The sequence below is a fragment of the Megachile rotundata genome, chromosome 16, assembly GCF_050947335.1.
Source record: "Megachile rotundata isolate GNS110a chromosome 16, iyMegRotu1, whole genome shotgun sequence".
Taxonomy (NCBI): Eukaryota; Metazoa; Arthropoda; class Insecta; order Hymenoptera; family Megachilidae; genus Megachile; species Megachile rotundata.
Window position 1 is genome coordinate 9,519,871 of NC_134998.1, and position 12,598 is coordinate 9,532,468.

Below are 12,598 nucleotides of genomic sequence, written 5' to 3' on the forward strand. Positions count from 1 at the left end.
TTGTCATTTTTGTATATCACTTCAGCATCGATTCATCATTGTGATGCAGAAGTTCAAAGGTGTATCTTAAAATCAGTGTCATAGGAAGTAATGTATTGGAGAAGGGTCCTCGTTTATGCGTCCACAAAACATTTTCCAGTATTCTCCGCTGACTTACGTGCTTTCTTTTTAGCTACTGGGGTGCCTGCAGTCAGTGTAGAGGCTTCACAAAATCCAGTAAACATTGGAGATACCGTGGACATTCGCTGTGCTTGCTCTGGAACGCACAGTCCTCGTTATCATTGGATCAGGCCAAATCATCCTAGGTTACCAGAAAATGCTCAAGAATATGGAAACCTTTTGAGGCTGACCAACGTGGGTGTCAGTGACAGTGGAATCTACAAATGCATTGCGGAAACGCCAGAAGGAGTTTTCGAACATGACTTTGATCTCGTTGTCCATGGTAAAATAGACTCATATTTTGTTTCAAATACAGTAATGAAATTTAGCAATGATTAATGTAATATCTTTTCTACTCATGCTTACAAAAATTGTGACTGTGAGTATTTAACAAGTATTAGATATAAGTACAGAAGAAATATAAAATGTTATTTACTTTCAGGTGGAACTAATGATGCACCAGCGATTGAAACCAAGTATGCACCTTACGGATCCAGCCTGGAAATGGACTGCCGACCTAATTTGGAACCACCAGTGAAATTCCACTGGAGTAAACTTGGAGGACTTCTTCCGCACGATGCGCAAACATTCGAGGTATAATGGAAACAGTTCAAACAGTTTAATTTTCAACTTATGGGTGCAATAAATTCTGTGTCTTTGATTTACAGAGTAAATTAAAACTGATTAACGTGAAAGCGGAGGATGCGGGAACATACGTTTGCACAGTGAACAATGATCATGAGAACATTGACATACCCACCGTACTTGTTGTAACTGGCGTAGTTCCACACTTCAGTCAAGCACCTGAAAGTTTCATTGCTCTACCACCACTGCCTGATTCATATTTAAAATTCAATATCGAAATATCATTTAAGCCCGAAAGTTACGACGGTATAATTTTGTATAACGATGAGTCGAATCGTGTAAATGGTGACTTCATCATGTTATCTTTGGTTCGAGGATATCCAGAGTTCAGGTTAGTGATACAAAGCAGTTCAATAGTCTTCAAAATTAGATAATGTAGTATTAAACTGATGTCTTAACTTCAGCTTTGATCTGGGCTCTGGCGCGGTAATTATTCGTGCAGTAAAGCCTGTCACGCTAAGTGAGTGGCACACGATCAAACTTCAACGTAATCGAAAGGAGGGAACTATGTTAGTCGATGGCGAAGGCCCGTACAAAGGCGTAGCAGCTGGCAGAAAGCAGGGATTGGATCTGAAATCATTACTGTTTATCGGTGGTGTTCCTAGAGACAATATTGTCAACAAGTATGCAGAAGTCACAACTGGTTTTGTTGGATGCATCAGCAGATTGGTGATAAAGGACAAGGAGGTTGACTTGATCGGTGAACAAACGGATAGTGTAGGAATCACTAATTGCGAGACCTGTGCTGAAAATCCATGCAACAATGGTGGTGTATGCCAAGAGGCTGCTACGAAGAATGGATATACATGTTTGTGCCGAGCTGGTTATAGTGGAAAGCACTGTGACTATGTTGGACAATCGTGTTATCCAGGTAAAGAATGATTATTGTAGTTGAAGATCATCTGTGTATTAAAAACCTTCAGTGATAAAATTCTTTCTGTAGGTGCTTGTGGAGAAGGTCACTGTATAGACAAGGAAATGGGCTTTGAATGCTATTGTCCTTATGGAAAAACTGGTTCTCGATGCGAGACTCCATTGATGATTTACGAGCCAGCTTTCCATGACGACAAATCTTTCATTGCACATGACACGCCCAAAGCTCTTAGACGGTAAGTATCTACATATACACGCGAAGCATGTGCATGATTCCTAAATGTGATGCAGTTCACTTTTTCGTTATAAATGGCTGCGAACAGCTTAGGCTTCTCTTAAAAAGAAATGTAGAGGATGAAGTATTAAATTAGACTTTTCTCTGGATTATCCGAGGATCAAAGGAAAATGATAATAAATTTCTCTTGCACGCAGCCTTCGCCAAGAGAAGCCTATGTTGTACTAAAGTGTATATACTTTTTGTCCCTTTATTTTTGTTACCAGAAAATTTGTAAATTTCATATTATATTTTCTTTTTAACACAATATATCAAATAGTTCAAACTCTCAGGATCCCCAAAGTTCGAGTATTCGTGGTCAGATTAGGCAACTAACCAGCAGCCGGTAGGAAAGTCTTAATGTTAATCGAAGAAATTATTTTCAGGACGAGAATGAACCGACGCAACATACACAATAGATCACATGCACACAACGCACCAGTTAGAAAGGCTCGATCGAGGCCTCATCACCACTCTAAGCCGCACCACACACAACATTAGTCCTATCACCACCAAATTTCTATGCACATAATAGAAACAAGTCATTTATGTATTGTTCAATCGATGTGTAATAGTTGTAGGAACAAATCACTCTTTGTGTAACTGCTATTTATAGTTGTCAGTCAACATATATGTTATATATATTTTTTTTTATAAGAATTTTATTTACAATTAGATGTTTTCATTTCTGCCTCATACGTGTAATAGATTATGTTGGATGGTAGGCCATCGTGGAGCCTGTAGAATGAGTAGTTCCTTGGAATGAACCTCATGGTGCTGTAATATTAGATTATCGGTCGATATACCTATTATACTTATATCACAACCCTTCGCAGTCACAAGCAATTAATTCCTTTCGAGACATTCGAGAAAGAACTTCTGTTTGCAGAGCTCTCTTACAATATCTTTTAACTCGAATGTTTATTAGATTGCGACGGGTTCGTTTGTACAGCTTTTTGAGTAATACATTTTAACGCATTGTGTTAGTCATTTTAATTACTGTTAAATGTAAGCCATTAATTAGGTCACTACCAAATGAATTGCATTTTATGGTAGTATCACATACACATCATTACCACACGGCACATGTAAAATGTTTGTACTTATTTTGTAAGAACCTGTGTGTACGTGCCGGAGAAGTGTATTTTTAGGACCAGAATGACCATTTATATGTATTCGACGGGCTTCGAGCAATGCTATAAGTATAAATATATGTCTTGAGATGCAAATAAAAATTGATTTAACAAGAATTGTTTTTACGTTAAACGTTTATTTTGATTTACCATTTTAATTTGTTATCATCGCTTCACAAAGGGTAAGTTACAAAACAGCATTTATTTTTTTCCTTTTGCTTTTCCCTGGTTACACTAATATTTCTACCATCTAACAAAATGTAATTTCTATGCATCTAATATTAAAGTAGAAACATTATATTAACATGATCAACTTTATTTTAGATTGAGAGTGGCATTGAACTTCAACCCTTTGGGTGACAAGGATGGAATACTGATATATTGTTCTGAAAACGATGAAGGATTAGGAGAGTTCGTGGCACTTGTGATCAAAGATAAACGCGTTGAGTTTCGATACGACATTGGTTCTGGCACAGCAATTATCAGATCAAATTACGTACTACAACCTGGTGTGTGGACACACGTCTCAATCGCTAGAGACTTTAAAGAAGGCAACTTGACTGTAAATGGAGAACCAACCATAGGAGGTAAATCTCCAGGAGTTTCGCGCACCATGACACTAAACACACCGCTCTATATTGGAGGAGTCGATCGTAGAAGAATTACAGTGAATAAAAATGTTGGAGTAAATCGTGCCTTTCGTGGTTGCATCAGTGATGTAAGTCCTCCTTTTCTAAGTCCTGAAATTCTACAAAATGAGTTACTGTAATAATCATTGTATTCTTTTAGTTAGGAGTGTCTTCTATGAACGTAGATATACTAAAGTCAGCGATAGACTCTGCAAACATTGATGATTGCAATGTGTTACACCCTAATCAAACAAAGTTGACTACCATTGTCACTACTCCACCATCCACTACTACACCATATGACCCATGTGCCTCAAATCCTTGCATTCATGGAGTCTGCCAGAGCACAGATTCATATGACTATTCATGCACCTGTGAATATGGCTATGTGGGCAGAAACTGTGAGAATATTCTAAAGCAGTGTGAACTGCTTTTGCCCTGCAGAAATGGAGGGACATGCACGGATCTTCATGGATCATATAAATGCGATTGTCGATTGGGTTATAATGGACAGAATTGTGAAAAATGTAACTATATCAAAGACTGGAATTATACGTGTTTCACGTTTTAATTCTAATTCGTGTAATCTTTCAGTGGCAGAAATAACCTATGACGTTGCGTTTAGAGGAGATGGCTGGTTAGAATTAGACAGATCTGTGATGACTCACGAAGAAGAACGTGAAGTGTTAGGCTTTGAAATATCAACAAACAAAACTAATGGATTGATCATGTGGCATGGGCAGACTCAAAATGACCTGAATCCTGATCACTATATGTCTCTTGCAGTAATTGATGGGTACTGTCTTTACTTCGCTTAAACTTCTAGAAACATTTTTCATTACATTCACTTGTTTTCAGTTATGTAGAATATCAGTACAACCTGGGCGCTGGTCCAGTAGTAATTCGCGTCACAGCTCAAAAGGTAGACGATGGGGAAAGACATAGAATAATCCTTAAACGTCAAGGTAGCGATGGAAGTATTGAATTAAATGGTGAACACATGGAGAGTGGTTCAAGCTATGGAACACAACAAGATTTGAACACCAGAGGTAGCGTTTATTTAGGTGGAGTACCTGATTATGCAATGACTTACGGGAAATATCAAGAAGGATTCTCTGGCTGCATTTATACCATGGAGGTACAAGATTCTGGAGCCATTGACATTGGAGAAAAGGCTATCAGAGGAAAGAATGTTTCTCCGTGCACCAGGTAAATAATAAAGTAGAAGCATTATAACAATGTTAATGAATATATTAAGAAAAGGTGATCATTTTTCATGCTGCTCAGAACAAGATGGATTCCTTCCTCCTTGGTATTCACAAATGCTGACACAGACATTTTTGATGCATTTGTTCCTCCACCACCTGTTAACATCATTCATCCAAAGCCAGCAGTCAATTTGGCTGCTTATAACATCAGACATTATTCACTATTGATCCTACTCCAAAATCTGCTCGCGTTTGCTATGGATGTCCGAGAACAGAGTGTACTTTTTACAGTATTATGCATAGACATTATGAATGCGATAAAATGTATATTAAGTTAAGCGTTTCTTTTCGAATAGCGTCCATTGACTGCGTTTTTCTTCATGGCTTATGTTTTTGCAAAAATGAAGAAATACGTATTCCTAGGAGCTTATCAATATCTGATGTCATTTTTAAATTTGTAAAGTATTTAATGCTTCGTTGACGTTGAGATCGAGGTAAATTGCTTATGGTAATATTTTTCTGAGAATTATTTTATGTATACATTGAAGATTCTTTTTGACTCGTGCTATTAATTGCAGAGTAAATGAAGACTAAATTTTTACTGATTAATTTTGTTCTTCCATTTTATAGAATGTTGAATGACAGACTTCCAACACGCGGAGATCTTGGATTATTTTATTAAGAAGTTTCTCTGGTATTCATATAAATGGTGTGGAGTTCTTCTGAAAACGCTGACTCCAAAAATAATAGCCACAATGCGAAAGTACCGCGATAAATATACAAGCAGTTTTATATTTGTAGATATACAAAATGTATTCCCAAAAACACAGTACCATTGATACTAATATTTTACAATCGACTTAACTACATTTTATATGGCTTCGTTTTTACAGTGTATAAGAAAACAATACTGATTTCATTTACATGAAAAAAATATTTTTTTTTGGGATGTCTTTTTTTATCAGTTTCACTTTTTGTTTTCAAGTTTAACTGCCATGCTCAGTCATCGAACATCGAAGTGACTGCAGAGAAATGCAATACTGTTATATCAGATCACTCGTATAAGTTCTCACTGCCGTTATTTAATTTATTAGGCTCTTAACAAAATTTTTCTAATCGTCAATAACAGAAACACTTCAGTAATTTGTTGTAGTTATAACACTGATTATATTCATACCTGAACAAAGGCCCAGTATTTATTTACTACAGATATATATTAATATATTATAAATTCAGTAATGTTTTTTTTATCAAAACACTTCGAACTCCATTTATGTGATATTGATGAAAGTTACTTACGAGATATTTGCATAATTAAGGTCGGTGCTAGTAAAAATGTGTCGCTAGTTAATAATGAGATTTGTATTCAATATACATACACTGCGAAAAACATATGTAAATATTTATAATTAGTCTCGCAGTATTGGCATTTTCGTACATTATGCGTAATCGTCATTTCTTAAGGACATAGTCATACTGATAGTTTGGCAATAAGGATGAAATAATTATGGATAGCTGAACATATGCAATGTTTAGATAAAACTTTCATAGATTATTATTTATTATTATTAGAATATTACATCGTAGTTTTACGTTACAAAGTGATGATTTTTATTAATGCGTTTATCTGTTAAATGACTCACTGTCAATTATAAATGCTTGTTTCTTGCGTGAAAGTAATTATCACTTCCTTAGAGGAAATGAATCAATGAACAGGAAAGACTCGAATTGAATGCGCAACAATAACATCAGGTTCATTCACTTTTTCGTAGCCGATAACACGTATATTCACGAGCTTTTCTCTTTTAACTTGAATATATTCTTTAATTTCATAGAAGATAAAACAAATCGGCCACGAAATATCTTTACGAACCATGCTGTGGCAATACCCGCATAGAATTTTTTAAAATATATCAAAACTTTATCGATATATTGTAAATGACTGTGTACAGAAATTTACTATATACAATTGTAAGTATATTGCTTCGATCTAGCACCTTCTTATTATCCAACATCGAACAAATGCTTTCTGAATGTTTTATGTATAAGCTTTAATGTAAGCTTATATATGTATATAAACGTAAATATAAAACAAGAATGTATAATCGTCAATTGAAAGTATCTAACATAACATGAAAGTGTAGTCTATTGTTACAAGAATAATTCTTCAAAGTGAAATGAGACAATAAATATAATTTTGTTAAGAATACTGTTTAATCATTATTTCGTGATTAATGGCAAAGATGTGTCCTTATAAAGAATAACTGATAAAAAAAAACATTAGTACAAATAAATCCATAATATTATACCTGAGAAATTAACACAATTTCTATCAATTATTGATAGAAATTCAAATGAAGCATTTGTAAGCTATTATTTAAACAGATACCGGCTGCTATAAATTGACTTTGTAACCAGATATAAACGGTAGTCCTGTACCCACTCTCTTCTGATATTGAAGATAGTCTTCTCCAAAAAAATTAAGCAAAGTAATCTCTTCAAATAAAATGCGGTCATGGAAAAATTTCCAAGATGCTATTGCATAGGCCAAAAGACAAAATGGATTCTGAAGTATCAGCTAAAAATAAAACTGCAGATAGTCTCAAATCCTAATATTTGGTTTTCTTTCATTCATAACATTTTCTAAAATATTACCTGTGTTCCAATAGACCAGTAAAACCAACCTACATAACTAGGATGTCTACAAAGCCTGTACACTCCATAAGTGACAAGTTCATGGTTATCCATCTTCTCACTTTGTACAATATGATTGAAATTGTGTTTTGCAGTAAACATGGCTGACTTCCTTAAAATTTCTCCACCAATACATAATATTAATCCAAAATATGATATGGAAGAAGGTTCTTTCCACATTGGAAAATAGTGCCTTTCTGTCATAAACTCTATCCAACTGGAGCATGCTGCTACACCATAAGCTATGCTATCATTTAAAATAAAGCTATCAATAGATAGAGTCGTTGGATTTATCCAAGCTATGCTCAAGAATTCTGTGTAATGAAATGTAGCCAAGACAGTGATATATATTCCAAACATTTGCCACGAAGATGGTGCAGCAAATGATACTATAATTCCAGTACCAAAAACATATCCTAGAAAAACAGCCCTTACAGCGACCTGTAATGAATATAAGTACTTATTATTGCACACATAACCTATCAAGAAAAACATAAATTCGAGTAAATTACCTGATACGAAAAGCCACGAAAGGCCAGAAGTACGAGTACATTTAAAACTATGTATTGAAAAAGATGAGTAAGCCAAATATTATTGAAATACGTATGAGGAACATCGAATTCTAACCTCAAAAGTATTTCTGGTAGAACTGCGACTACAGCAGCCGCAGTAAAACAAAATAAACTAAGTTTTCCATTGTAACACAACATTTTGTTAGTCTTTGTTTAAGTTTTCTTCTTATGTAATGAATTTATCATTGCTATTCAACTTATTCCACAGATTCCTAACCTTACTTGTCAGTTCCTCCTAACCTTTTACATGTATAATAAAATGATTCCATAATTCTAGACAAATTCTCCAAATACTTTCTATTCTGAAAAGTTCAGAATTCACATTATCTTTTGTACCTAGAGAATGCCAGTAAATAATATAATTTACATCCCATGTTTTGCTAAAAATTGTGGAAATTATTATTTTCGTTCCACCAAAGATCATCAAAAGTAATGATAGTTCCAGCGGTACAAGATCTGGACCAAGGGAACATCTATAATAATTATCTACTTTATTGACGGTTTCGACTTCTTTAACACTTCTAAAACATTCTAAAGCTAATTAATAGTACTTTTCAAAGTAATTTGATGAGTATTATTGTCAATTAAGCTGAAAAAAGTCAATATTAATTAAATTTGATCCGAAACGGTACATGTTGCGCCATCTAGCAATGGGTGGCGGAATTGAAAGTGAATTAATTTCCACTCTTGACTGCTAGAAGGCACTAGTGGCAGTATCTTTTAGAAAGTGCGCGCGAAAATGTTAATTTTTAAATGCATGTGAAAATGAGGTTACCATAATGCGTTCAACTTCTTAAATTAAGTACCTTATACTAAACTATTGTCTTTTATATTGTTTTTACATGTTAGATCTTCGCAGTACTTCCGTTATGGATACAAGTTTCATAGAAAAATTCAATTATAAGAAGCGTTGAGTTACTTTCTGATATAGTTCTCAGAATCACGTTCTTGAAACATAAAATGCGCAATAAAAGTTTGCTTTTAAAAGTAAGCATGAAGTTGCGAAAATATTATTATTCATCGATAACGAAAGTGCAAATATCGACATATTGCGTGTCAGTGGGTTAATATCATTACGCGTAGTAAAGATCTGATCCTTTTCGCCGCCATTTTCAAGACGCTTAGGTACGCTTTTACTCATACTATTAAAAAAGAAATGCATTCGTTGGGAGAGACCACCACCACACACACGTACTCTTATTCATTACTGTTCACTGCTATTCAAGATGGAGAGAAAACAGCGTACTACATTTTCCGTAAGGTGGTTGTAAACAAGAAAGCTAGGCGAAAGAAACGCTTTTCTGCCAAAGACAACGAACAGTTACTGCGATATGGCGAAATCTGTCCTAAGTTCAGATACATTACCGAAAGCAGGACGAGTTAACGAAGGTATGAAAATCGTTTTCTAAACGCCTCCTGTCATTCTTAATTAGAATTAGTCATTCAACTTGCATTTTTTATCTTTTTTGGCGCTTTCATATAGTGTGCCGCGAATGGCTCGTGCACGAGGATGGAGCGCTTGCATATCGTCTTCAAGACGAAGAAAGTAAGGGTTTAAAAATATTTCCATGATATTGGTCAATTTTACTTAATCTCTAAAATTTAATATGTTGATTTATAGTCAGAGAACATTATACTGGCAATAAGGTTCGCAATGCTCAAGTAAGGGAGGATTTGCCAAGAGCACGTGTTGAACAGGAGTTAGAAACACTCAGATATCAATCTTACGTTCAACAGCAGTTAGTGTACAAATTCTCAACTATATTTCATCTGAGTTCCACCAGCTACAAATTTCATTAAAGGACTTCATTTTGTAGGGAAGAAAGAGATGCCCTGGTTGCCAGACAAATTGCATTATCTTTGGAACGAGAAGAAAGGAAAAAGGAACGGGAGTTACAGGAACAAATGAGATTGCAACTGAGATTGGATGATGAGGCTGCTCAGCTTGAAATTGATCGTCATATTCAAGAAGAAAAAGATGAGGTACTTATAGAAATACATAAAAATATTTTAAAGTAATAGAATTCATTAATCTTAATCTGTCCTTCAAATGAAGGAGTTGGCAAGAAAACTGCAACAGGAGGAAGAAGAAAGTGCTATAGATAGTCAGGATGGACCAATGAATGAACAATTATTATTAGATCAAAAAATTGCAATGGAAGCACAGGATGCTGAACTAGCACGTATGCTTCAAGAAAAAGAACGTATAAAAGCGAGGAAAGCACGACAAAGAGCGAGGCAAAGAAAATTAGAGCGGCAACAACTTCAAGAGCTCGATGATCAGAACCCCTCGGAAAAGCTACAAAGACCTGATAAGCTAGACTTAAAGAATGTACAAGGCAAGAGTAGGGTACAGACGCAAAATTATCCGCATTACTCGGACCCCGAAGAGATACAAACGTTAGACGATTCTGGCGAAAATATACGAGAAGTACCCAACGTGGCTGCTATTATTGATCCTACATATAATGGAAATTTACATCGAAATACTTCGAGTAGCTCAAGCAGTACAGTGAGCCCAACTCATGCGTTACCTACACCGCCGCCAGAACTCATGAATGACGATGCTCCATGTTATATGCCTATACAAGGACAACGACGAAATCAAATGCAATCCCCGTCTCAAACTCACGAAGAGAAGCATAAACGTCGCGTAAAAGATAGTTGCAAGCAGCAGTAAAAGCAGTATCAAGCAAGGCTCTTTATTAATGATAAGTATTTTTCAATAACGGAAATTTTCGTTGCCATGAAAAGAGAATGTAAGTTACTTATTGTATGTAAGTTATTTAGGAATCATATTTTTATTAGATTCGTATTTGTATCGGTGAAACTAAGGTTTACAATAAGAACAAATGTAATTACTGGACTGCAAATATTTATGCATTTATGATATATCAAAATCTGCAATGCATAAAGATATACAGTCTAGTAATTACATTTATATTATACATTTTTCTGTTCAAGAGTTGTACTTGAAGCATATCTCAACATAATGTGAATGTGCCTTTGAAATGGATACGGTGTAAAACAGAATCAAAACTTCAATGAATATTTGAATCTCACTAAATATTCGATTGCACCGTCCTGAATCTCAAATCTGCCTTTTACGATCTATATTCGTATTTATTCTAAAAATGATATTTCTGTTAATATATTGTATAATGCTAATGAAAAGAGAGTTCTATGACAAAAAATATAATTAACAGAATAGACAATCAGAACGATAAATAATAGATTTGTCTAGCAACAAGTAACAATCATGTACAAAGATTGATCATTTGAACTGAAATCAAATGACTATCTGAACGAAATTTATTATAGATTTAATATATTTGTACGATTTTTGCTTGATTTTTTAGAGCGAATGTGTTTTGTCTTTAAATTAAGGTGCAGAATAAACAAATAATTTACTGCCAAAGATAACATTTAATAATGAATATGTTGTGCCGGACCTGGTGTTAGCAGAAACGGAAAATTCGCTTTAAAATCATGTGAAACTATTAATACGTGCTGATAAATGTGTTTCATACATAATAATTTAAATGATTTTCAGTCTGTTGTAGTTCAAAGACAAGGAAACACGTAAGTGTACTGATAATCTATACGATGCTTTAACTCCTTTGATCTAAGTTCAATAATCATGACATAGATAGAATGTACCAATCAACGAAACATAGATGTATTTGTTTATAGTATTATTTAATATCGTTTAAGTATTTAAGCCTAACGAGTTATTATTTATGGTGATTGGAAATTTATTCGATGGTAACAATATGTATTAATTCTTTTTTTACATTTATTGTATGAATACAGCTATACATGGGTATATTAATAAATTATTTACAAAGTTATAATACATGTTTTCGTTGAAAACCGCATACAAGTTAATACACGATACAACAATAATTCATTCCATGAACTTATTGTAAGAAGAAGAAATTGAAAAATGTAACAAATATTATATTTGGCAAATTTGTGTATAAAAGTAATAGACCTTATGATTTACAGTTAATACGGTGCTAGTCCGTTCAATATAATACACTTTTGAAACCCTGCTGTTTTAACATTTCCAAAATAGAAGTCAACAAAATTTTTTCTGTACAGCTGCCTACACATTTAGGAACTTAACAAAACTAGTTAATCCTAAACCGAAACTGTAAAGGGAATAATGCAAATTCAGTAAACAAATTTATAGATTATACAAAATAATCTTCCCGATAAAACATGGTAATTTAAAAAATATACTTGTCACAAAATATTATGTTAGTATATATTTTAAGCATTAATATTATATGAGATTACTTATTGATAAAATATAGTTATTCTAACTCTTATTACACTGAATATATTAAATCCATAGTAAAAAGCTCCTTTTCGTGACCATATTTTAGAAAATTAATCTTGTGCCGTA

At 34.1% G+C, this 12,598-nt stretch overlaps 3 protein-coding genes across 22 annotated transcripts in view; 2 read left to right on the top strand and 1 right to left on the bottom strand.

The window, feature by feature from the left end:
• The window catches only part of trol (terribly reduced optic lobes), a 114,693-nt gene extending 107,565 nt beyond the window's left edge, over window positions 1–7,128 (top strand). For 17 of the 18 annotated variants that reach the window (XM_076541722.1, XM_076541723.1, XM_076541724.1 and 14 more), the window contains 10 exons: window positions 173–442; window positions 602–753; window positions 828–1,135; window positions 1,209–1,675; window positions 1,748–1,913; window positions 3,409–3,802; window positions 3,874–4,240; window positions 4,308–4,509; window positions 4,572–4,922; window positions 5,001–7,128. In XM_076541722.1, coding sequence (XP_076397837.1) covers window positions 173–442; window positions 602–753; window positions 828–1,135; window positions 1,209–1,675; window positions 1,748–1,913; window positions 3,409–3,802; window positions 3,874–4,240; window positions 4,308–4,509; window positions 4,572–4,922; window positions 5,001–5,259 — 2,936 coding nt within the window. In that variant the 3' untranslated portion in view covers window positions 5,260–7,128. Of the gene's footprint in view, window positions 1–172; window positions 443–601; window positions 754–827; window positions 1,136–1,208; window positions 1,676–1,747; window positions 1,914–2,337; window positions 3,202–3,408; window positions 3,803–3,873; window positions 4,241–4,307; window positions 4,510–4,571; window positions 4,923–5,000 lie in introns of those variants that run through there. The other variant, XM_076541738.1, reaches the window with a different exon arrangement.
• Window positions 6,453–8,325, bottom strand: ste14 (isoprenylcysteine carboxylmethyltransferase ste14). Its single transcript, XM_003702513.3, has 3 exons — window positions 8,128–8,325; window positions 7,577–8,056; window positions 6,453–7,499 (listed from the first exon to the last, which is right to left on the bottom strand). The coding sequence occupies exons 1-3, from the start codon at window positions 8,323–8,325 to the stop codon at window positions 7,317–7,319; spliced, it is 861 nt and encodes a 286-aa protein (XP_003702561.1). The 3' UTR covers window positions 6,453–7,316.
• Window positions 8,326–9,110: 785 nt separating this feature from the next.
• Window positions 9,111–12,519, top strand: LOC100883506 (uncharacterized). Of its 3 annotated transcripts, none has more exons than XM_012283397.2 (6): window positions 9,111–9,312; window positions 9,414–9,576; window positions 9,671–9,733; window positions 9,809–9,932; window positions 10,005–10,170; window positions 10,244–12,519. In XM_012283397.2, exons 2-6 carry the CDS (start codon window positions 9,519–9,521, stop codon window positions 10,865–10,867), a joined length of 1,035 nt encoding a protein of 344 aa, XP_012138787.2. In that variant the 5' UTR covers window positions 9,111–9,312; window positions 9,414–9,518; the 3' UTR covers window positions 10,868–12,519. The 3 variants fall into 3 exon arrangements, with proteins under 3 accessions (XP_012138787.2, XP_012138786.2, XP_003702562.2); XM_012283396.2 differs by having other exon boundaries at window positions 9,113–9,312; window positions 9,809–9,926; window positions 9,990–10,170; XM_003702514.3 differs by having other exon boundaries at window positions 9,130–9,312; window positions 9,809–9,926.
• The last annotated feature ends 79 nt before the right edge of the window (window positions 12,520–12,598 follow it).